The following is a 22,773-nucleotide window of genomic DNA, read 5'->3' on the forward strand; positions in this document are numbered from 1 at the left end:
GAGCTCGGGTCTACAGAATCAGGCATGTGGGGCGTACTACGATGCCAAACATGGCTGCATACACGTTCCAGCTTGGACTGGAGCTCAGGGTCTGAAGCACAACCCAATCTCTGGATTCAAAGGCCAAACTCCAATCTGAGCCAGAACATCTACATGACTGTTTTTAGTGCCTTAGCATGAGTCCCACAAGCCCAAGACTGTAGATCTGGGCACTGAGATTTGCTGCTGCAGGTTGGCTGGTTGGTTTGTTTCTGCAGGCTAGACATACTACAAGTGACTTATGAGCTTTTGAAAATTTTCCTCAGATGGAATATAGATTGAGTTCTCGTGTGGCACTGTTATAGGGAGGAGTGCCTCAGTTATGCTAAAAGCCAGTATGGAGTAATCCCTAAAACCTTGTGTAGGCTACAGTGCTAAATCCATTATTCCTTACTCAAGGTAAAGTCAGATGCTAACCTTTTAACTTTTTTAAATCAGCATGCTGGTGGGTCAAATCTTGCACTCTTTACTTAGACAAAATTCTCATTGATGTCAATGGAATTCATGTCAATAAGAATTTTCTTCAGAGGAAGAATTTTAACATTATCTCATTTATATACTTTATATATATATATATAGTGTAATTAAGTTCACAAGCCTAGCAAACTTGGAGAGTTTAAATAAAGGACAGACATTTTTGCTTGTCATGCAGGTTTCCCCAAGAATTCCTAGCTGAAGTGTGTGCATGTGTGTGCCTGTGTGTATACACACATACACATATCTCTGTATTGTATAATGTACATTCACATGTAGCAACAACAGGTGGATCAAGTTAAAACTTCACCACAGCAGCCTGAAACTACTAGTCACTGAATAATTGCTGTCTTTTGGTCTAAAATTAGAAAGCCTTATCCACAGTACTAATTTTTACTACAATAAAATGCCTTTTACAGAGGAATGATAGTTTGTTTAATGTTTGAAGATTTTTTTTTCAAGCTCTACTACATGTAACAGAAAGAAAAGAAATATTTTGTCTCAGTAATTTACAGCTTTGAGCTCCTGTTAATGTGATAACTTGCCTACCACCACACACTAACTGCTGTATACAATTTCTGGATTTCAAAGCACAGTACGGGAAGTGACATTTATTCCTTAACAAAGAAACAGATATATTTCTATAGCCAACTGAGCAAGCTTACTTCCTGTTCGTTTTTTGCTCTTATCGTTTCAAAGATTTCTCATTTGGGTCCAGATCCAGCAAAGTATTAAGCACTTGCTTAACTTCAAACATATGAGTTGTCTCATTGAGGTTGGTGCTTGTTTGCTGGGCTGTGTTGTGTACTAAGTAGTCACATTTGTAATGGCACAAAGAAGGGCCACTTTTATATGTAAGTACTGCTTATTAATTCAACCATCTAATGCAGTTGTTTTCAGGCAGCCGCAGACTGTGCCTAACATTTCCAAAAGCACCTCCATTCAAAATATTTTAAGATCTGCAAATGAAAAAATGTTGAAAGCCACTGGTCTAAAGACAAGATTATCATTACTACTGCTACTACAGAGATTAATCAGGTGCCATTCTGACAGGATGAAAGCTGACTGCATAGCCGAGAATCTAATCTGAATGGTTGTCTTAATTAGGTGTGTTCTGTATTTGTAGATATCCTTTCCAGTCTTAACTCACCGGCCCTATTTGGGGACCAGGACACGGTCATGAAAGCCATACAGGAGGCTCGAAAGATGAGAGAGCAGATCCAGAGGGAGCAGCAGCAGCAGCAGCCGCCTCATGGTGTCGATGTGAAACTGCCCTCTATGAATAACATGGGTCTAAACAACTGCAGGAATGAAAAGGTATGCATAAATATTACTGAAACAGATGCATATGCACCATTTCCTGTGTATATTTTTAATCTGACATCATAGATTCTTACATTTTGAATCTGTACATAACAAATTAATTGGTTGGAATTAAGGTTATGAGTGGCTATTAGATTGAGTTGTGTATTGAAGATGATAGTGTTGGTTAAAATGACTGTGTTAGAGAGGGTTTTAGTGTGTCGGTGTAGTTGAGTATCATGATGGTATAACGTATACAAATGTGCTTATAGTTTACAAGTAGAAAACTCGAGGATGCAGTACAAAAGGATGGACAAAGCAACAGGGAATTGCATTAAGTACAATAGCATTCAGTCAGGCATGTTAGCAATGAGGTTTCACAAGATCTGCAGAAGGGTCAGGAGGGATGCCCCCATCCTATTCGCTTTAGGAGGTGCACAAAAGAGAAGTTCTCCAGAATTTAGGAAATCTTCAGGAGAACAGCCCTGCTGTACGGACTTGCCAAGGTCCCAGAGATCTGCTCCAGGAGCGAGTTGCTCTTATATAGCTGAACTGGCGAACCACTGAGTCATGTAATTGGCTGAACTGTAGGACAGCCCTTTTGATGAAGAATGCTTTCTCAGTTGTCTTCCCAAGAGTGACTTATCCTTCAAAAATACATCACATAAGCTATTTTCCACCGAAAGTAATTGAGACAAAATCGGTTGTATGCTACAATATTGGCTGTAAATTTCATTTAACAACAAATGGGAAAATATTCTATAGGAAACATTGTGGCATAAATAGAAACAGTCATGACTCAATTATTAATTTACACAAAGTTAACACCTTAATACATTTTAAAAGCAGCTCATGTTTTAAATTTTGGAATTTCTTTGCTGGAGAATTTTTTTTTATTTTTTTAATTTTTTTTTAAGAAAGGTAGATTTTAATGGTTCTAACTCATAAATGAAGTATAAAATTTACCTGGAAATTCTCAAAATATTCATACAATATTTAGAGTGTCAGTGCTGTGTGCATGGGGAAGTTATACTATACTGTTCATATCTAAAAAAGAGATTTAATACCTTTTAAATGTAAATTTCAACACAACAGTAACTATATATAAAGCCTCCATAATATTTTGCTTATATGATGGTCTTATCTAAACACACAAGAGATCCATCAGTGAGCCAGGGGACCATAGCAGAAAGGGAATGAAACACTGTAAACAGCACTGTTGAAGACAAGATGTCTTTTAATCCGCATTTTATATTTTAACTTAATAAGATCTCCGCATGTCCAAAACAGCAAGGGAAAGGGTCAGTGCCTGCTAAAGGGATTTCTTTAACCTCTTTCCCCATAGGATTAGCAATGGTTTGCAAAATAAATTCAGAGCCTAATAAATATTTATTTCTATTAGGTTTGGTTTAAATGACAGCATTTTAAAACTCATTTAATACAAGATTAATGCTATGAAAGAAAGTCGGTAACAGGGAAATTAAATAACTAATCCAGCAGTCCTTATTCTGGCAAAATTCTAATTAAAGCCAATTGGAATCCTAATTGAGTCCAAACTATAAGATTGGACGCACAAAAAGTTACACTTGCTATGCTTTTTTTTTAAAATTGAAATGTACTTTACAAATGAATCCCATGAGTGTCATTGGATCAATATTTGAAAATATTTAAAACACAAAAAGGAAGAGTAAAGTGATTCATAAAAATTTTTTCTGCTTTGTAAAATGAGTGTGTATAAAAGGCACCTACTTGCACCACTTGCAAGTTTGCTCCTTGGTGATTTCAGAATCTCACCAGCTTCCTGTATTGACTAAAATAACTTTTATTTCCTCTTACGTCTCTTAGCAGGGCCAATAAAACTTTGGGAGAATCAGCTGGAATCTCTTCCTTCATCTGTATTGTCAACAACATTTTTAACTAAGTTTAAATCACAGAATCTTTATTGTTCATGATGCATAGGGTGAAAAAACCCAGGCTGAGCTTGCATGAGTGCCCATTAGAAAAATCATCTCTATGGTTCTAAAGTGATCAGAGCAGATGTGAAAATCACGGAAAGAATATAACCCTGGAACCCACAATGCCATTTTTAAACAGAGACATTTCAGAGTTAACTGTGCTGTTTAAGGCTCTGACAACAAAATTACAGGAAGGAGATTTATTGTGAAAACTCACTTTCCTCCTGTTTTTTTAATTTATTATAGCATAAGCCACAAAGTGAAGCAATAAGACAAGACAAGGACTGTACTGGGATATTACTGCCACACCTCTGATATGTTGTTAGTCCCTTGGCCTAACTATAAAGTAGTGCAGATATTCAAATACAATGGGATACAAATTGGCCCTTTAAAATTATGGTGTCTCTCTGCCCTCCAAAATTATGAAAAAAATTGCATTTTTCATAGTAGTAAATCGTATGGAAGAAGTGTACATACTTTGTATAAAATGTAAACTACATCTTTACAATACATTTAAAACAAAAACCATACTTTTGTTCAAATATCATTACAGAAAGCTGTGTTCTTCCACACTGAGTATTTATAAGCACGCCCTTTTCATTATTTCTGTTTGAATGATAATTTCCTTTTACTTAATCTTTTATGTTAAAAACTATTCTTTATCTGTGGCACAGAGTGCAGATTTTTCATGATCCCAGCAGAGCCTTGAAATCATAGCTACCTTTTTGGATTTGCTTCTTCTAAAAGGATCAGGTCCTTATGTCTGTCTTTTACAGCCACATTTTAAAAAATGGCCTCCAGATAGTTAGACGTTGCTCATGTGAATGACTAACAAGAGACTAACCTCAGAAAAAGACGACAAGCTAATTGCCTGCATCTTGGGCTGAAAAAAAGCGATTGAGTTCTGGTCAGTTACTGGTCCTTGAGTTCAGAGAACTGGTAACAGTTTGTTGTGCAGAACTATTATGCCTACAACATTATGCACAAAAGTTCAAAGCCTGGGTTGATGCCTTTTTGAAAATGTCATTTTAAGGCTCTTAAATGCTTTTGTATTGGTTATAAATGTATATTTGAAAATTGCCCCATTCCCATTTAAAAAAAAAAACAGAAAGCTTTGAAGTGCTCACAGGGGCTTGGTCATCAGAAAAAGCAAAATAAATTGATGACAGTGAGTTGGAATGATACATTTTTATGATTCTCTTGAGAATTGTGGGTCAGCTACAATTTTAAATTGACACCATTCTATGTGCATAGAGATTTATAGAGCTTAAAGCATAAACTGGTTATTAAGCAAAGCCAAATTTCTTGACCTTACCTGATGCTGTTCAACTGTAGGCCAACATCATGAAAGGAAGATAGAACAGCATTAGTGCTTTTATGCGAGAAGTGAAAGGGGAGCTGACCCAGTTCAGGAAACTGCTGGGAAAATGGAGGGATCCAGAAGAGTTCAGAAATGGCCTCACATAGCATCTTTTGTGTGGCTGGAGTCACAGCAGAAGTGATACAGAAGGTTGGCTCTGTTTGGGGGGAATGGCTCTTTTCTAGGCAAGTCATGTTCATCTTTAAAAGAAATTTGTAAATTAAGGTACTGTAACAAAACATGCATTATTGGTATTAGTCCTATTTAGTTTAGTATTTAAACCCGGGATAGTTGACCAAATGTTGACTAGTGGTTCAATCTGACAATATTCTGAATGACCCCAAAAGATGCTGTATTGTCTATTTTGTTTATATTTAAAAGGCCAAATTCAAGTCTAGCCAGTTTACAGGCAGAAGCATGAGTTATCTGCACTGGATAGAGGTATATGGGTGCAGGTCGCAGAACATACATGGTAAATATACACATCATATCTTCTACACCCTGTCACAGGAAGCTATCTTCTGTATTCTTACAGAAAACCTATGATGTGATTTCATCAAGCTTTTAGAGGAACCAGAATCTTGCATAATATGTCTATGCCATATGTCCCCTCCCCACCACTTTGTAGGGTTTCAGGCATAAGCATATGTGCAGTTGGAATCCAAAATTAGGCCCAAAAATCTATTACATGATTTGCTCACTCCTTCCATGAACTTCAATAGGAGCGGCAAATGCTCAGCCCCTCTGAAAAGCAGTCCGTAAGTCCTTAGACAACTGTGGAGACCTATAAATGTTTTTATGTTACCCCTATTTCAAATGAAAAAAGATTAAACCCACTTCATTTATCCTAATGTACACATAATGGCTTGTATGCAAAATATAGTCTGGACTTGTTTAAAATATGCATTATTTACCCTTGGAGTTGTTTACAGTCTATTGGTCAAACCCATATTTAGGCACTCGGATTTGACTTGATAAGCCATAACGGCCCCTTTGAAAGTGTTACGGTCTCTGTAATGCAGAGTATTTAGGGACTGTTAAATATATGGATTATTGACACAAGAGAGTGTAACAGCTCCTCTGGAGTTGTTACGCTCCATCATTTACATGTGGCCACTGCACATGTGCACAAAGTTTTCCTGATAGAAACACTTCAGAAGGTTTTGTAGAAAAGCATTACCATTCACGCATAGTCATTTTTTTTCCTAAATGAGAAAAACTCTATCACCTTATTATTTTCCCTAAATACCTAGAGCCCTGCAAATTCATGGATATCTGCTTTATATATCCATGGACCATTTTTCAGATTGCAGATGGATACAGATCCAAATTTTATATCTAAAGCCCTGCAAATCTGCAGATATCTGCAGATCAGTTTTGTGGATCAGATGCAGATACACGTTTTGTATCTGCGCAGGGCCCTATAAATACCCAAAGTACACCACCATATTATCAATTAATTGTTTGTTCAGTTTTGTTTTATAGTCATAATAATTGTAATGGCAGAGTGAGTTCCTACATCTTTTTTGTTTAAGCACTATGTGGTTCAAAGGCCAAGCTTTCTTTGCTACCAGTTATTCTCTGAACTCAATGAGTAGTAATTGACTAGGAGAACTCAGTCAGAAAAATATTTTTTTTCAGACCAAGCTGCAGGCAATCAGTGTCTCATCTTTTACTAGAATTAGTTATGACTTTCCCTAATTTCCAAACATGAGACATAGGAATAATAGTCTAAGGAAACAGTCATATTATAAACTTTCATGAACCATCAAGAATCATAAATACTTAGTTCAGCTCTGCAAGAATTCACCTATTCTATTTTGCTTTGGGATTTTAACAAAAACTTCTTAATAAAGTTTTCTCTCCTTTTTGTGGCAATTTCTGTTAGAATAATCTTTAATTGTAAATAAAAGACCCATATTCATATTTTGGGCCACTGAAGAAGAGACAACAAAGGTTATGTGCATGAACAATTACAGACCTCTGTGCTCCCTCTTGTTAAATCTTAACTATATTAGTGCTTCTCAGAGATATACTTTATAGCCAGGCTAACAAACCAATAGTAGTATCTAGCACAAATGATCAGTTTTTGGTATTTACGAAATCGTTTTGATTGTGGTGGTGCTTAGAGGGCCCCTTGATGGATCAGAATCCCATTGTGCCAGGTGCTGTACAGGCAGATGCTCCAAGGACCTTGTTTTCTAAGTAGGCTGATAAAAGGTTAAACAAAATTCCCTCTTTGGAACTTCTCTGGAAGAGATAGAAGCCACATACTCCATTGTAAAGACTTAAGGAATTTGCTGTAGCCACAGGAACAGCTGTGGGCTGCGTGTCCTTGAAGGATGGTGGGATATTATATCCTTTGGTAATCCTGGTGCTTAGTAGGTAAGGAGCGTTTTTCACAAAGAGGCCCAGCAAGTGGCAGAAGTCCTTCTCCTCTATATGGGATTTTTGGGCTCTAGAAAGCACCACACACACATTGTTTATCATGCTGTATTTTTATCTCAGTTAAATGATTATGGCTGAGGTAGCTACCTCTGAATGGAGAGGAAGTTAAAAATGAAAATCCCAGCAGTCATCTTCACTATATTGCCACAATGGGCCTTGAAATATTTTGTGGATTTGGCCATTTCATTAAGCTGTTTATGACTCCAAGTAATAACTGTAAACCAGGATTTTTAAAAGCGAGTGCATAATGTCCGGCTTCTAAGTCCATATTCAGGCACCTGAATATAAGTGGCCTGGGCACCCAGTATCTCCAGCTGAAGCTATTCTATGCTCAGCATTTTTGAAATTCACTCCCCTTTTTTAGGTTTATGAATATGAGTTTAGGAGCCTGACTTGAGACACTCAATGTTAGAAATCTTGGCCCTGCTGTAAGTTGTTATAAAATAGTATTTGCAACTGCAATATTTTCATTTTCAATTTTAAGTATCAGTGTTTTATCCTGTCTACTTGAAAAAATGTGCATAAATTCACAATATGTTTCCGTAGTAATTCAGAAAGCAAAATAGTGACCCAAGGTAAAAATTTTCAGAAGTGCTTGAATGACTAGATGCTTAAGTCCCATTGAAAATGCTTTTGAACATTTTATCTCTGGGCACTAAAGTAGTATGTGTCCAAGAGGCAGTAATACATTTTTCTGTAAAATACAGTAGATTTGCATCCTTCCCTAATACATTTAAGAAATATCTGATGTAATACTGCCCCCTTTTATTTAAACTGAAAAACATACTGGACTTCATATACTTACCATTGCAGCTTGAGGAACTTTATTTTATATATGCAGTTGATTGAGATATGCATTGTTGCATGACAGGATCAGATTAGTCATGAGATCAGTATTACTCTACAACACTAAAAGAAAGGAGCGTTGTGATCAAATTGTTCAGCAGGGTGGGTGCATGTTTTAGATTTAGCTTGCCATGCAGCATATTATACCACGCAGGTGTCTTGTCATTCTTCTGATGTGCACACGGTATTGGTGAACTGGGATGGTTGCTGTTATATGCATTTGATTATCATGTTCACTTGCAGCGGTTTTCTAAATCAGGCTATTCCTAGGATAACAATAGGCTACAGTGGGTTTTTTTTCTTTCTTAAGGCCTATTCTGGAATTAGATTTGTCTTTGAATAGCTAAATGATTACAATGTTACTCACACACGCAGAAGTGCGGTGGTGAATTTATCTGATGCAATTAGAACTTTTTCCTGCAGAAATTAGAAATGGAACATCTTGCAGAAAGGTGATCTCAGAGTCTTAACGGACACATTTCCATCATGGAAAACAAGTCTGACTTTCAGCAAAAATGTGCTTGAATCTACACCAATGTATGGAATGTTATAGGAATCAACAGTATAAGAAACACAGTCAGGATATGCATCTGTGTTTAGGGAAAGATTTTACTTCACCTCTGTGTGTGTGTGAATCCAGTGTGGGAGGTAGTGCAAGGTGTGGACACATACACAAGGACATTCAGAGTTCTGGCACTCAAGGTTGTGTAAGGCCATTCCTGTTGCTGGCATTAGCCTCTCCAAAGGTGGAGGAGTGTTGTGGAAGCACAGCTTCATCCTCTTTGCTTTGGCCAGCTGCACCACAGTAAATGGGTGCAGAGGGCTGTAGATACTGAACTCTTGTCAAGGGTGGCTCCAAAAAAGTGCACCAAAATCAGGAAAGGCAATGCTAAAGCTGCATGTGAAACCTTAAGTTTGCCCCTAAGTGCATGTCATTGTGACACAGTCTTTCATTGTTCGTGCTCAATTAATACAATATATACTTAACATACATTCATTCCCCACCCCCCCCAAACCTCAGATACACTTGTGTAACTTCATGTATGCTATTTTGAATATGACAGGCAGGGTGCATGAAAATCATTTATATGAAACACAGTCAAATAGACTTACACCGTTTGAGTATTACAACATGAAAAAAATAGTGAAAATTACATGACACATATATAGATCACCAAAATTTGCAGCTGTTAACTTTGTACTTAAGTACCACATACTCTGAATTGCACCTATGGAAGGATTTGTTGTGCATCCCTTAGCATCTAAGTTAGTCTTGTGGTTAATTGCCTCATTCCCTGAATTGGTCTTTAGAAAGTTGGTGGTGTGCATTTCTGCTCTGATCAATTAGATTTGTAGTTCACTGCCTAATTCCCAAAATTACACCTAAAGAAGATTGGTTTAAAAGAAAATATATAGTACTTGGCCGTTGGCTAAATTATTAAATATATTCCTTAGAGGGAAGAGAATGTAACTTATGGAAAGTCTAGGTCAGCAAAGATATGTCAAATCATTATAACAATTAAAGTAGTGTATGTATGTAAGACAAGAATGCACAGTGCACAGAGCCTGCATGATATAATACTGTATTATGTAAGAAACAGTATATGAACCTGTACAGTATTAATCTTAGGTAAAATTGTGAAGTTTTTAGCAGCTACCAGTTTGCACAAATCTACATTCAAATACAAATTATTATATTCAGAAATGAAGCAAACTTGCTTTTTTGCCTTTAATTGCTTGTTTTTGCATTTGAATATAGTATTTGAAATTATTTGCCGTTATGGTATGTTGGGATGGTGGCCGAACATAACCAAGACATTCTTTTTATTTCTGATGCCAGGCCTACTTGAAGGGCTGCCAGGTTTAAAACCTCATTAATAATAGTTCAGTTTTTTTTCCCCTTTCTGATATCTGCTTTCCAGCACAAGTACAATGTAGAATACATAGGTCTTCCACTCACATGGGGTATTTCCTTTGGAAGGGATAAAAAAACGTTCTTCTATGTATACTATGTGTCTTAAATCTCAGAGCAGAGACAAATCCAAAAGGGGCAGAGTTTGATCAAAGTGAATATTGAAAAATCTGCATATTTAGTTAAATCAGCACGGGCAGTTTTTCCCAAAGGAAGGTGTGGTACATTATTCAGCCATTGTGGCTAGTGCCATTGCCTCGATCATAACAGTATAGTCATCATATATTCTCACGTGCAGCCTGTTCATAAAGCTGTTCAAGAGAGTTTCCAGACGTATATCCAAACCTGCTCCAGGTTTGGTTTTGCTTATCCATCTTTTATAAGGTTAAACTTTTCCCTCTCTCACTAGCTCATCTAAGAGCTTTAGAATACATACACAAATTCTTTCACACTTATGTCCAACCACAGACATCCACTGACAAGCAATTCATACTACCATTCATCTCCATGCCCTCTTCATACATTTCATTAGGTAAACACATTGGACCAAATTCATTCCTAGAGTAATTCCATTGACTGCAATGGATTAACTACAACAGGGCTGAGTTTGGATTATCCCGTCTGATACCTAACTACTTCCTAAAGTCAAGATTCCTCTAAATTCTCAAGGTGTATTTATAGTGAGATTAATTGAAATCACATTCTCCATTGTTGTAGTTTGCTTACTGCACTGCCTATTTCTGGGCATAGCCCCAGGACTATACTAGCTTAGACATTTTGGTTTAAATAAAGAAATAAATATTTCAGCATGTTAAATTGTCACTGAATCTTTCTGCATGTTGTGAAAAGAATTAGGTGACCAGTTACTCAATATGAACAATATGACTAGTCAAAGAAAGAGTGGAAGTGAATAGCTCATGAATAACCCATAGGCTGGAATGTTTCCTTTGAGTGTTTGAACAACTATAACTTATCAATACGTGTGTAATAATCAAAGTCTGTTTACTGGTAGTTTGCAAACATATAAAGGGGCAAGTTTGTTGGAAAAATAGTTAGTCTATCTCTAGTCATATGACATTAACTCCATTAACAAGTCCATCACAATGGAAATGTATATCAGGAAGATAAATAATCTTCAGCTTCAGATTATTTATGTTAAAATCATTTTCAAACATCATCTGTTTCTGTAGCACTATTTAGGGATTACCTAAAGACTGTCCAACGTGAAATTGCCCAGCCTACATCCTGAAAATCTGCAGACAACCCAAATTTTATTGTTAGGCCCATGGCCCTTAACGTGTTGCAAATGCTTCTAGAAGAAAGACTGGCAAAACATTTCAAATTCCTGATCTTCAGTTGCTGATCTTCATTGACTGAGGGGGGAACATTGAGATGGCAATTTGGAAAGCTCTCCTCTTCCTCCCCCCTCCTCCAATCCCAAAGTGATTTAATAAACAGCGGTGAAGGAGGGTGGGCACTTGTGTCTAAGATTAACCCTATATTGACCATAAAGCTGTGCATTCTTTTTTTTCACCATCATTTCCCAGAGGACTTCTTGAGCTGGGTATGAACCCTGTTGCTCATTTGCATTATCACAACCACCTCCCTGAGGCAGCCACTATTACCCACATCCTACTTTTCTTTTTTATAAATTGTTGTTTAGTGCAGCATACATTTACATGCTTATTCCCTTTTATTTCTAAAGTGCAGGAACACTGTTTGCTGTATTTCAGATGCCAGTGCGGATAGATGCCATCACTGGAAGGATATGCATTAGAACTGTAGACACAGTGAGTCACCGACACATCATATACTGTATAAATTTCTGTTCTGTCAAGAGTTTAGCAGGTTGCCAAAATAGATTCATTTGCCAGCTCCTTGCCAGAATTCTGTTCCTAGCCTGATGCCAATCAGTCTTTTTGGATGTTCATGTATAAGATTAGGCTGGCTTGATACATTCCTCCTCCCAAGGGATTCTCCTTTATCAAGGGATTACCTGCATGTCATTCTTTGCATACATCCCATGTTTTATTCTTTGATAGAAGCAACCAGATCACACTACATCATTGCTGCTAAACATCTTATTAATGAAGTACCTGTGAGTACCTCCCATTAATGAAGTACCTCCCATCCTCTCAAAAACCCCAAACCTACAAATACAGGCAATATATTGTCCTAACAGTTTTATTTCCTTTTCTGTTTTTTATTTTACTTTCTAGGGAAATGGAGACCAATTACATTTAATACAATTTTCATTTCTGAAAGAAACTGCTCAGGCAAATACTTCCTTAAAAAACAAAAACTCTTATTTTATTCATAGTGGTTTATCTACAATAGATAGAGTAGGGGACGCAAGCCACTTCCCACCACAAAAAATGTCATACCATGCCTCATAGAATTTTTATTGCAATAACTTATCAATATATACCAAATATTGAGTACATAAAAAAGATGATTTGCAGGATGAGGAATTTAAAATAACAAGGTGCATTAGTTTCAAAGGGAAAAGGAGTTTGAGGCATACGGGTCATTTGCTCAGTTTATCAAACCATTTCCCTTTGTCTCTGTCCACATTGCCTTTCTACAGCTACCTGGAAGTGTCTTGTTGGGATCTGCAGAATCTCGTGTAAAATACCTCTGTATTTCTATTCAGGACAGCACTTAAGCACGTGCCTTTCTTTAATAGGAAAACCTGTATAGGGGAGGGGCCTGAGCACATGTTTATGGGCTTTCCTGAATCAGGGCCTGTGTTAGTGCCTCATTCTCCTATTGCTGTGAGAATGCCACCCTTGTAACATTAGGCATCTGACTTGCACAACCTGCGATTTTTATAGATGTACAATGGTTTAGGTCTATCAAAGGCTATTAGATACATCAGTGGTTATTAGCCAAGATGGTCAGGGATGCAATCCCATGCTTTGGGTGCCCCTACACCTCCAACTGCCAGAAGCTGGGACAGAATGACAGGGGATGGATCACTTAAAATTGTCCTGCTCTGTTCACTGCCTCTAAATCATCTGGCACTGACCACTGTCAGAATACAGGATACCGGGCTAGATGGACCATTGGTCTAACCCAGTATGACCGTTTTTATGTAACATTAAAATGGAACTCTTTACCTTACTGTAATATTGACTTCATTGTGACAAGCTGGAATGTTTTTCTGTTCCTAGAATGCATTGAGCTGACACTGTATTGCAATCTAGGAACATACTGTGCTTTTTTTCACTGTCTCTTTCCTCTGCTGCTCACCTTGCTGTGTTTTTGCTGGGAATTTTCTAAATGTTGTTGTCTCAGCAACAACTTAAATCTCATCACATTGCAGTTGCGTGTGAGATCTCCATTAATTAATAACATAGCTCTCAATTTCCAAGGTAGAATTTGCATTAAAAACGTACATGATGCAAAGAGATTTTTAAACAATGTTTTTGCTCTTCTGTACGTATGCTCCATATATCGTGGCATTCTCACCGGCTTTAAATCTGCCTCAGTCTGAGGACACAATTAAGCTGTATGCCAAATGTTTTTCTATATAGAAGCACAATTTATATCTTGTTGTTTTTGTTTGTGTGGGGTAGCAGATGGGGGGGATGTGAAGAAGGAAATGAAAAGGAAGTGAAAACTGCATTACAAGTAAATCAGGCTCGTTATTGCTGTTTAACATTGATATTGTGGTAGAAACTAAAGGCCGCAAGTAGGATCAAGGCCTTGTGCTGGGATCTGAGCAGTGCAAAGGTAGACGTGGTTCCTCCCCTTGCCATCACATTTAAGACAAGACACAAAGAAATAAGCATAACAAACAATAGAAATGGAGGAGGAGAGTAACAATACCAAGATCACCTGGTTAGGCAGGCTAGCAATGTGCACGACTTGATGGTTCTCGAATTATTGTTCTTGATGAGACCATTCCAGAGCTCAAAATGGAGGTGAAGTTATAGCATGTTTGGAGACCTGGGGCTGAGTTGCCTTGCTACTTCTAATTACTTCTATAGCCTGTGTGGTTAGGAGATGGGAAGGAGCTGCCTGGGGTCTTGTACCCTATGTGAGGAAGAATTGCAAATCCTGGTCTGAGGTAACCAGTGTGGAAACACTGTTGGGCCCATTCTTTCAGCTCCCACCAGCAAAAGTCCTCTCACCAGGCCTACATCATAGCACATATGGCTGGGGATGGTCACATGAGCCCCCCTGCTCTCCCGGCCCTCTCTAGTACACAGGATCTTCCTTCACTCTTTCTATCTCTCTGTAGTACAGGGTCTGTCTGTGTATCATCTATCTATCTTTATATTTAAAATATATTTCAGGTTTAGAGGAAGTATTTATGTGTTCCTCAAATTAGCTGAGAACAGGGCCAACTCTAGGCACCAGCTAAGGAAGCAGGTGCCTGGGGCGACAAATCTGAAGGGGCGGCACTGCGTCTGTTCTTGGGATAGCACTCTGACTCCCCTCCCCCCTTCTTCGGTGGCAGATTTTTCTGTTTTCTTCGGCAGCAGCTTTTTCATTTCTTCTTCGGCAGCACTGCTGCGGCCATTTGTTTTTTTTTTCCTTTGCTTCGCTGCTTGAGGAGGCAAAAAAGTTAGAGCCAGCCCTGGCTGAGAAGTAAGAGTTAGCTAAAGGAGCTGGATTTAGAGATCAACATAATTCATGAAGATTAAAAAGAAGAAAAAACCTTCTTTGTCTGAATTAATTATTTTCAGGCTGCTTTTTATAGACTAGTTTTTCAGAAGTCATCTGTGGAGGCTGGCATAAAGAATTTTTAAAGGTAACTAAATGGGATGGAGGCAAGGTTTAAAATTATCTACGGGGCTGTTGCAGGGGATATTAAATATTGATTTATCTTGGGGTAAGAATCATACTAAAGGCTTATAGTAAGATCAGTTCATCTGGAATACAAACTGTATAGCTGTATTTAGTACAATGGCAACATGACTGGAAGTGCAGGGTGAGCATTTAATATAAATCAGTTGGTTCTCCAAAGGTTCAAATGAAAAAAACTAGCATTTCAAACTGAACTTTTCCTAAATGTTTCATGCTGTTTATATTAAAAATTGTCTCATTTAGTCAGTCCATGTTGTATCATAACCCACACCTCTGTGTCATGTTGCAAATAACAAAAATCTACATTTCAAGACTGTTCCAAATTTTAAGTTTTAATACCCCAAACCCTCCTGCAAACCTGATGCAAATCATTCAAGTAATCTGGCATGTAACACTGTAAGCAATTTTCTGCTACTTGCCACTGCCTTTGGCCAAGCTCTTAGTCATAATATAAAACTTGGCACAGATTGGACTTAACCAGTGAAAACTGATTATGTTCCCATTTCAGACATAAGTAGTTGCCAGCTAGTGGTATTGGCTAATAGATTTTTCAGTTTGTATAAATGTACATATGGCCATAGCAGGAGATCCCTTTGTCCAAGAGTGCCATCAAAACAGTAGTTCCCAGATAATTTTAATGTTATATTTGCTTTTGTTTGTGTTGTTTTCTTTAAACATATTCATTTGATGGCTGCAAAGGCTTGAATGCTCCATGACTGAAAAAAACAGTAAATATATTTACATGAGAGGCAGTGTGGTGTAGTTAATGGGGTACTGGACAAGGACTCAAGAGACCTAGTTTCAATTCTCAGCTCTACCACTGGGTTGCAGAATGACCTAAGATTGGTATCTTCTTGAGTCTGTGCCTCAGTTATCCATCTGGAAAATGGGGTTAATGATACTGACCTGCTTTCTAAAGCACTTTGAGGACTGCTCATGAAGAGCTAGGTATTATCATTATACTCAAAAGCAAAAAAAGAAATACCTCTTATTACAGGGGCTCTCATACTGGGGGTCGGGATCCCTCAGGGGGTCGTGAGGTGATTACAGGGGGAGTTGCAAGCTGTCAACCTCCACCCCAACCTCGCTTTGTCTTTAGCATTTATAATGATGTTAAATATATAAAAAAGTGTTTTTAATTTATAAAGGGAGTTGCACTGAAAAGCTTGCTATTTGAAAGGGGACACCAGTAAAAAAGTTTGAGAACCACTGCCTTATTACAACCACAGGACAGACATTCCCTCTGCTACGAAACATGGAAAGAATGGAACTAGCACAAATTCCAGCTAAGTATAGCTGGTAAGTGTAGAAGGGAGTAGAGAAGGCATCATCACCTGAGACAACAGAGTGCCTTCTCCATGCATATTCTGCCCCCTACCCCCTGACAGAGTAGCAAATGCCTTCCCTGCGGATGAGGCATTTTATCTCCATGCAGTGAATCACATGTGTGTGTGTGTGATCATTTTGCATGTGTGTGTGTGATCATTTTGAAATCAAAAGTACAGATATATGTGTAGGATGCAATACATCCTTGTGCTGAAGGCCAGCACTCAAGTCCCACCTAAGCCCTCATTATCGGTCTTAAGTGGGACATAAAGTGCATAGTCCTTGTACTGGTCCCCTGTCATGAAGGTGAATTTTGCCTCCACAGAGCATAATTTGATACAGTATTTCATAAAGTAAATATTTCTTTTTAAAATAATTATATAATGAACAAGTGAATTCAGATTAAGGATTTATTTGCTGTTCAGGTTATTTAGGGCCAGATCCAAAGCCCACTGAAGTCAATACAAAGCTGGGGGGTATTGCTAACACAGAGAAGGACTGGGATACCATACAGGAAGATCTGGATGACCTTGTAAACTGGAGTAATAGAAATAGGATGAAATTTAATAGTGAAAAGTGCAAGGTCATGCACTTAGGGATTAATAATAATGAATTTTAGATATACATTGGGTGTATGCATTTTCAGTTGGAAACAACATGAGGAGAAGAAGGACCTTGGGGGTCATTGGTTGCATCGGCAGGTATGATATGAGCCGCCAATGCGATATGGGGCATTATAAAATGCAAATTGCGGTTTTTAGGCTGCATCAGGCGAGGTTTTTCCAAGCAGAAGTATAAGGAGGTGTTAGTACCGTTGTATAAGGCGCTTGGTGAGACCTCATCCTGGCAATACTGTGGCAGTGTCTGGGTGCTCCCATGTTTAAGAAGCGATGAATTCAAACTGGAACAGGTTCAGAGACTGTGCTATCTTAGGATGATCCGAGGAATTGTGTATAAACCCTGCCCTTATGTAGAAGGAGACTTCAAAAGCTTTGGCTTGTTTTTAGTCCTAACCAAATAGAAGACTCTCTGGGGGGATATGCTTGCTCTATATAAATATATCAGGGGGATTAAAATGTTAGAGGAGAAGAGGGAGATGAATAATTTAAGCTTAGTAACTAAACGTAGACACAAGGAACGAATGGGACTAACTGGACATCTAGCGACACGCCTTCCAGGCTTGAAATTAGATGCCCAGAGGGTTGGCTGACCATTAGACGGAGTGAAGTTCTGGAACAGCCTTCCGAGGGGACTAGTGGGGCAAAAGACATACCGTCTGCGGCTTCACCAGCACCCCCTAATGTTCTTGATAAGTTTATGGAAGGGATGATATGAAGATAGTTTAATTCTTGGCAAATTGTCCTTGGATTATCAGCAGAATAGGTCTGCTCAATGGTCTTGCGATGGGCATGGTTTGGATGAGATGGGATCAGAGTTACGCAGGAAATTCTTTTTCCTGACTGTGGCTGGTGAGTCTTGCCCGCCCAGCCTTCAGGGTTTAGCTGATCGCCATAATTTGGGGTCGGGAGAATTTTCCTCCAGGGCAATGGCTGACGGCTCTGGTAGGTTTTTTGCCTTCCCCTGCAGCATGAGGCATGGGTCACTTGCTGGTGGATTCTCTGCTTGAGGTCTTCAAACCACAATTTGAAGACTTCAATAACTCGGACATAGGTTAGGGGTTTTTATAGAAGTGGATGGGTAGGGTTCTGTGGCCTGCTTTGTGCAGGAGGTCAGACTAGATGATCATGATGGTCCCTTCTGACCTATGAGTCTATGAGTCTATGAGTCAATAGAAAGACTCCCGTTGCTGTAGTTAGTTTTGGATCAGGCTATGCATGTCTTTAAGTTTGTGTGAGTCTTTTCTCCTTTCAGGCTGTCGGTTTAGTTTATGTATAAGTCGTGTTAGTGTTTTAAGTGGAGAGCAGTACTTTTTATATTATACAACCCTTGCATGTTGTGATGAAATTGGACTTCAGAATATAGGTCTGCAGACAAACGTGTAAGGGGATGCACGACCTATGAGAGTATAATCCATAAAAATGGAAACTAAGTCAGTTGTTTGAAAGGAAAGCATCTTCTTTGTCCTTTTTTGGGGAATGATTGTTTGCCTATTTTTTGGGTTGATAAATTTATACTAATCATTAATGTGCTTTTAGCAATTTTCTCCCCAGGTAGAGATTTTAGAAACGTGATTTACAAGCAGTTTAGGCCCTGCCTCCTCCAAATTACTCATTACTCATGCTTACCTTTACATACTGTCAGTAGTCTCACTGCCTTCAGTGAAGACACTCATGTCTTTAGTCTTGTGCTGTTCTATCCTGAAAGAAAACTAATTCCTATTTATACAGGAAGGGCTCCAAATTATTTGGCTTAAAGTTGTTAAGAGACCCTCACCTGACTTCATCTTGAAGGGCAGGATGAATAACAAAAAGTGGAAAAAAATTATCTTTATTAACCACAGATAAACAGAGTTACCTCTTTTTAACATAATCTTTTTGTTCTGAGGTACAGTATGAGTTTGATCTTGCAATGTGTTGAGCATTGTGGCCCTGATTCGGCAAAGCACTTCAGCACATGCTTAATGTTAAGCATGTAAGTAGTCCCACAGAGTTCAGTAAGACTATTCTTGTGCTTAAGTGCTTTGCTGGATCAGGGCCAGAGTGCTCAGTGCCTTGCAGGATCAGAGCCTATAAGAGGCAGTAGGTGTCTGCAGTCTGAGAGTTCTTTTCTTGTTGAATTAAAATTAAAGAAGGGACCCAGTTGAAGGGTACGTCTATTGCACAGGCATTATGTATATCATACTTGATGTGCTAACCTTGCACACAGTAATCTTGCCTTCCTGACACAAACAGTAAGCAGCACACTTTCTTGAGGTTGAAATAATCAGAGGCAAACACGGCAGTTATGGGGATACAAGAGGTAAGACACGGCATAATGATGTTACTATCATTTTTCCATTGTCATCCATAGTGATTCTTTAGTGATGTGTGTTTTTTCTCTGAGCATAACATAGGACGCCTGAGAATAAACAGAGTAAAATGGTGCAGCAAACACAAAATAAATACTTGAAAAATTAGATAATAAAAATTACAAACCCAGAAAAAATTACCCAATATTAATAGAAACAAACCCTCCACCTACTTGGTCAATATGCAAACTGCACATAGCAGACAATTTACAATTAAATATGTCTTTATTTTAAAAGTTCAGCTTCAGTTCTGTCTGAGATAACATTAAATAGATCTGAGTTCCTTTTTGCAACCATGCTACATCATTGTTTACTTTAATGCAAATATACTGAGACTTTTAATTTAGCAATACTTTTATTCCCTTTGTTTTTTGTATAATAAACATGCGGAATTACACTAACACTTTTAATGATATATATTTTAAAGTTCGGGTTCAATTCTGTTTCAGCTTTTTGCTATGGCTTAGACCGTTTTTTTGTTTTCAAAATCAATTTGCCAAGTCCTGTTTTTCAACCATTATAATTATTGTCAAAGTAGGAATTCCAAATGTAGGAAAAGTGTATTTTTCATACATTGTCTAGTGGTTATTGCATCCTGGAGGCCGTTTTTATTATAGCTTTCTGTCTGATGTTGTATTACATAATGAAAGACTCTATCATAACACAGATACTCACAATAGTAGAATTAAAGTAACTGTAAGAAAATCAAGTCTGAATGTCTGAATGCAGGTATAAAATGTTAAATTTTACATATATTTTGTAAATGTACAGTTTATAAGATTACATCATGCTGGTTCTTAAGATGTGTGGCTACTGGCATGTATGTACAATCTAAATTTATGTAAATCTGTCCATTTCCAAACTCCTGTGGAAGGCAGCTAATTTTGCTTTGTGCAGTTGCGGTCTGCACTATGCCACAGCAAAACTGAAATTGATGACTCCTTTTTTCTCTCCCAGCAAAATTGTTTTTCTTAGCAGAAACTAGAATAGTTTTACTCTTTGTTATATTAATGTGGCTACTTGCTAAAGATGTGTTATCTTGTAGTCCTTTTTAAATATCCAGCCTGAAATACTCACCCAGTGCTTTGCTTGAGAGAGAAATCGAGTCCAGTTGTTTGAACATAGTAATGGAAATCAAAGTCTCTTGAATTCTGCTGAACTCTGACTCTAAGAATTACTAAACTTTTCAGTCATCGACATATGTGCAGAGTAATAGTGTTATTGCCCAATTCAGCAAAGCTCATTCTGTGAACTCTGTGGAGTGGTGCCAGCCTCTTTCCAGTGAGGGAACTGCACCCCCGTCATCACAAGACCCTACCCCGCTCTGTGCCCCCGCCATGGCCAAGTCAGAGCTGGAAGCCGGAACCAGGAAGCGCAAGGCACTGGCTGCTCACAGCTGGTAAGAGCTGCCTGGGTGTGGAGATCTGACTCCGGGGCTGGCAGATCCCTGGGGGAACAGCAACTGTGAAAGGTGGGGACCAGTAGCCTGTGCCGCAGTGGGTCAGTCCGAGCGGGTGGTATGCCCTGGCAGGTGGGGACATGGGCCAGGGGCTGCTCCCAGGCTCCCCAGCCCCTGCTTGGGCTTATTTCTCCACTGCTGCTGGAGCTGGGAACCCAGCCAGTAGCTGCCACTCTCTCCGCTCTGCCTTCAGAGCTGGGTAGCTGAAGAGCAGCAGCTGCTATGGGAGTGGTGGTGTAAGGCAAATTTTGGGGTGGCTATAGACCCCGCAACCCCCTTTGTGCCACGCCTGGAACTCTAGTTCACTAGAGGAAAATGGGTTTTCTGCTGCTGTGAGTTAATTTACTCCAGTAGCTGAAGTGGTAAAGGTTTGTGCGCCATTCTGAACGTCCTAGGTTTGTACTCTGCTGGTGGGCCATGTAGGACTTGATACATGGCTATGTTGGACATGTAGCAACTGAGTTGCCCTCACACACAGATTCATACCCATTAGTATAGGAAATAAAGTAAAAAAGAAGTAGAACAACCCAATTATTTCCTGAAGAATGTGTGCTCAGTATCATATTTTGTTTAAAATTATATGATAGCACATGTATGTGTAGCACTAAAAGAAAATGGGTTTTCTAAATTGGTGCATTCATATTCTTTACTCTTACAAGTTACACAGGGCTGCCTACATAATTTATCATTTGTCCATTAAATCCAGTATTGTGCCTCTAGCAGTGACCAATACTTGATACTACAGAAGCAAATTAGCCTCTCTCCCATAATGCACTGAGCCAATGATCCACTTATGTCGTGTTGTGAGGGGAGAGCAGCAAGGAGAAGGCGGGAATGTCTGCTTGACCCCTGCAAGTGAATAACTTACACCTTGGAATGGGAGATCCAATAATCTGTATTTTACTGTATGTTATTACAAATGTTATTAATGGTCATAAAATTATTTAGCCCCTTTAAAAACCAGTGACAGGTCAAGCTTTGGGCTCCTTCTGACCTCCAGCAAATTCTACTGCTTTATTATTCGGTGTGTGAAGTGGTAATTCTTTTTGTTTTATATTTACCAGCTGTTAATTTAATTGATTATTCCTTTGTTCTCTGGGACTAATCAGTTTTCTAGGCAGAATTCAACAGTTCATTGTTTTTAATAAAAATCCTGTCATGTTTCAGTTGAACTGTATAATTTTACAGTACAATGCTGTGTGAATGTGTTGCTGAAACAAAGAGTTAATCAGAAAGTGTTTGGATACTGCCATGCATCATGCCTTTGTGCATGAATAAAAAGTTGGAAACCGCATAAAAGCAGTAGTTGGGTTACCACACAACTGGATATGCTTAAGTCTGAATGCTTCATAACTCTATCTACTGGGGAGTTGCAAACTTATAAATAACCTAGCAATTGGTTAAAACCTTATTAAAACCATATGAAAAAAAATATAAAGCACTTGGTTGGGGGTTCAGTAAGTGCAGTAATCCTGTTGAAAGTAATCTAACTGAGGTAAATCCATATTTTAGGAATGTCTGCAAGTGCTGCAATAGTTAAGAATCTGTCAGTGTTTAATAGGTAGGAGGGGAAGGATTAACTCATAAAATCCTGTCTAGGAAATATTTGTTTATCTGAGCTTTTTAAAGAATTAACTATATTCTGTGTTATTTTTAAAGGCGACTTTAAATTCAAAAATATGTGTTGAGTGTCACTAATAACCCCAGTATTCAGGGACCTCACCTTAACACTCCTTTCATACTTCTTCACTCAGATCTCATGACATCCACCCCAACAATGATGGAGGCTTTCTAGTATTCTCATCCACAGGGCACTTGAAAATCATGAGTCAGACCCTCTAAAATCATGCAATTTGCTTAAAAATCAAT

The 22,773-nt window shown here is 38.4% G+C and overlaps 1 protein-coding gene across 38 annotated transcripts in view; it reads left to right on the top strand.

Annotated features, from left to right (window-relative positions):
• The window catches only part of SOX6 (SRY-box transcription factor 6), a 473,353-nt gene that overhangs the window by 399,923 nt on the left and 50,657 nt on the right, over positions 1–22,773 (top strand). For 25 of the 38 annotated variants that reach the window (XM_075065133.1, XM_075065127.1, XM_032799217.2 and 22 more), the window contains 2 exons: positions 1,640–1,830; positions 12,070–12,126. In XM_075065133.1, the coding sequence (XP_074921234.1) occupies positions 1,640–1,830; positions 12,070–12,126 (248 nt within the window). The remainder of the gene's footprint in view (positions 1–1,639; positions 1,831–12,069; positions 12,127–22,773) is intronic. The other 13 variants (XM_075065140.1, XM_032799223.2, XM_032799231.2 and 10 more) reach the window with 1 other exon arrangement.

Source organism: Chelonoidis abingdonii, chromosome 4 (assembly GCF_003597395.2).
Source record: "Chelonoidis abingdonii isolate Lonesome George chromosome 4, CheloAbing_2.0, whole genome shotgun sequence".
NCBI classification, from domain to species: domain Eukaryota; kingdom Metazoa; phylum Chordata; order Testudines; family Testudinidae; genus Chelonoidis; species Chelonoidis abingdonii.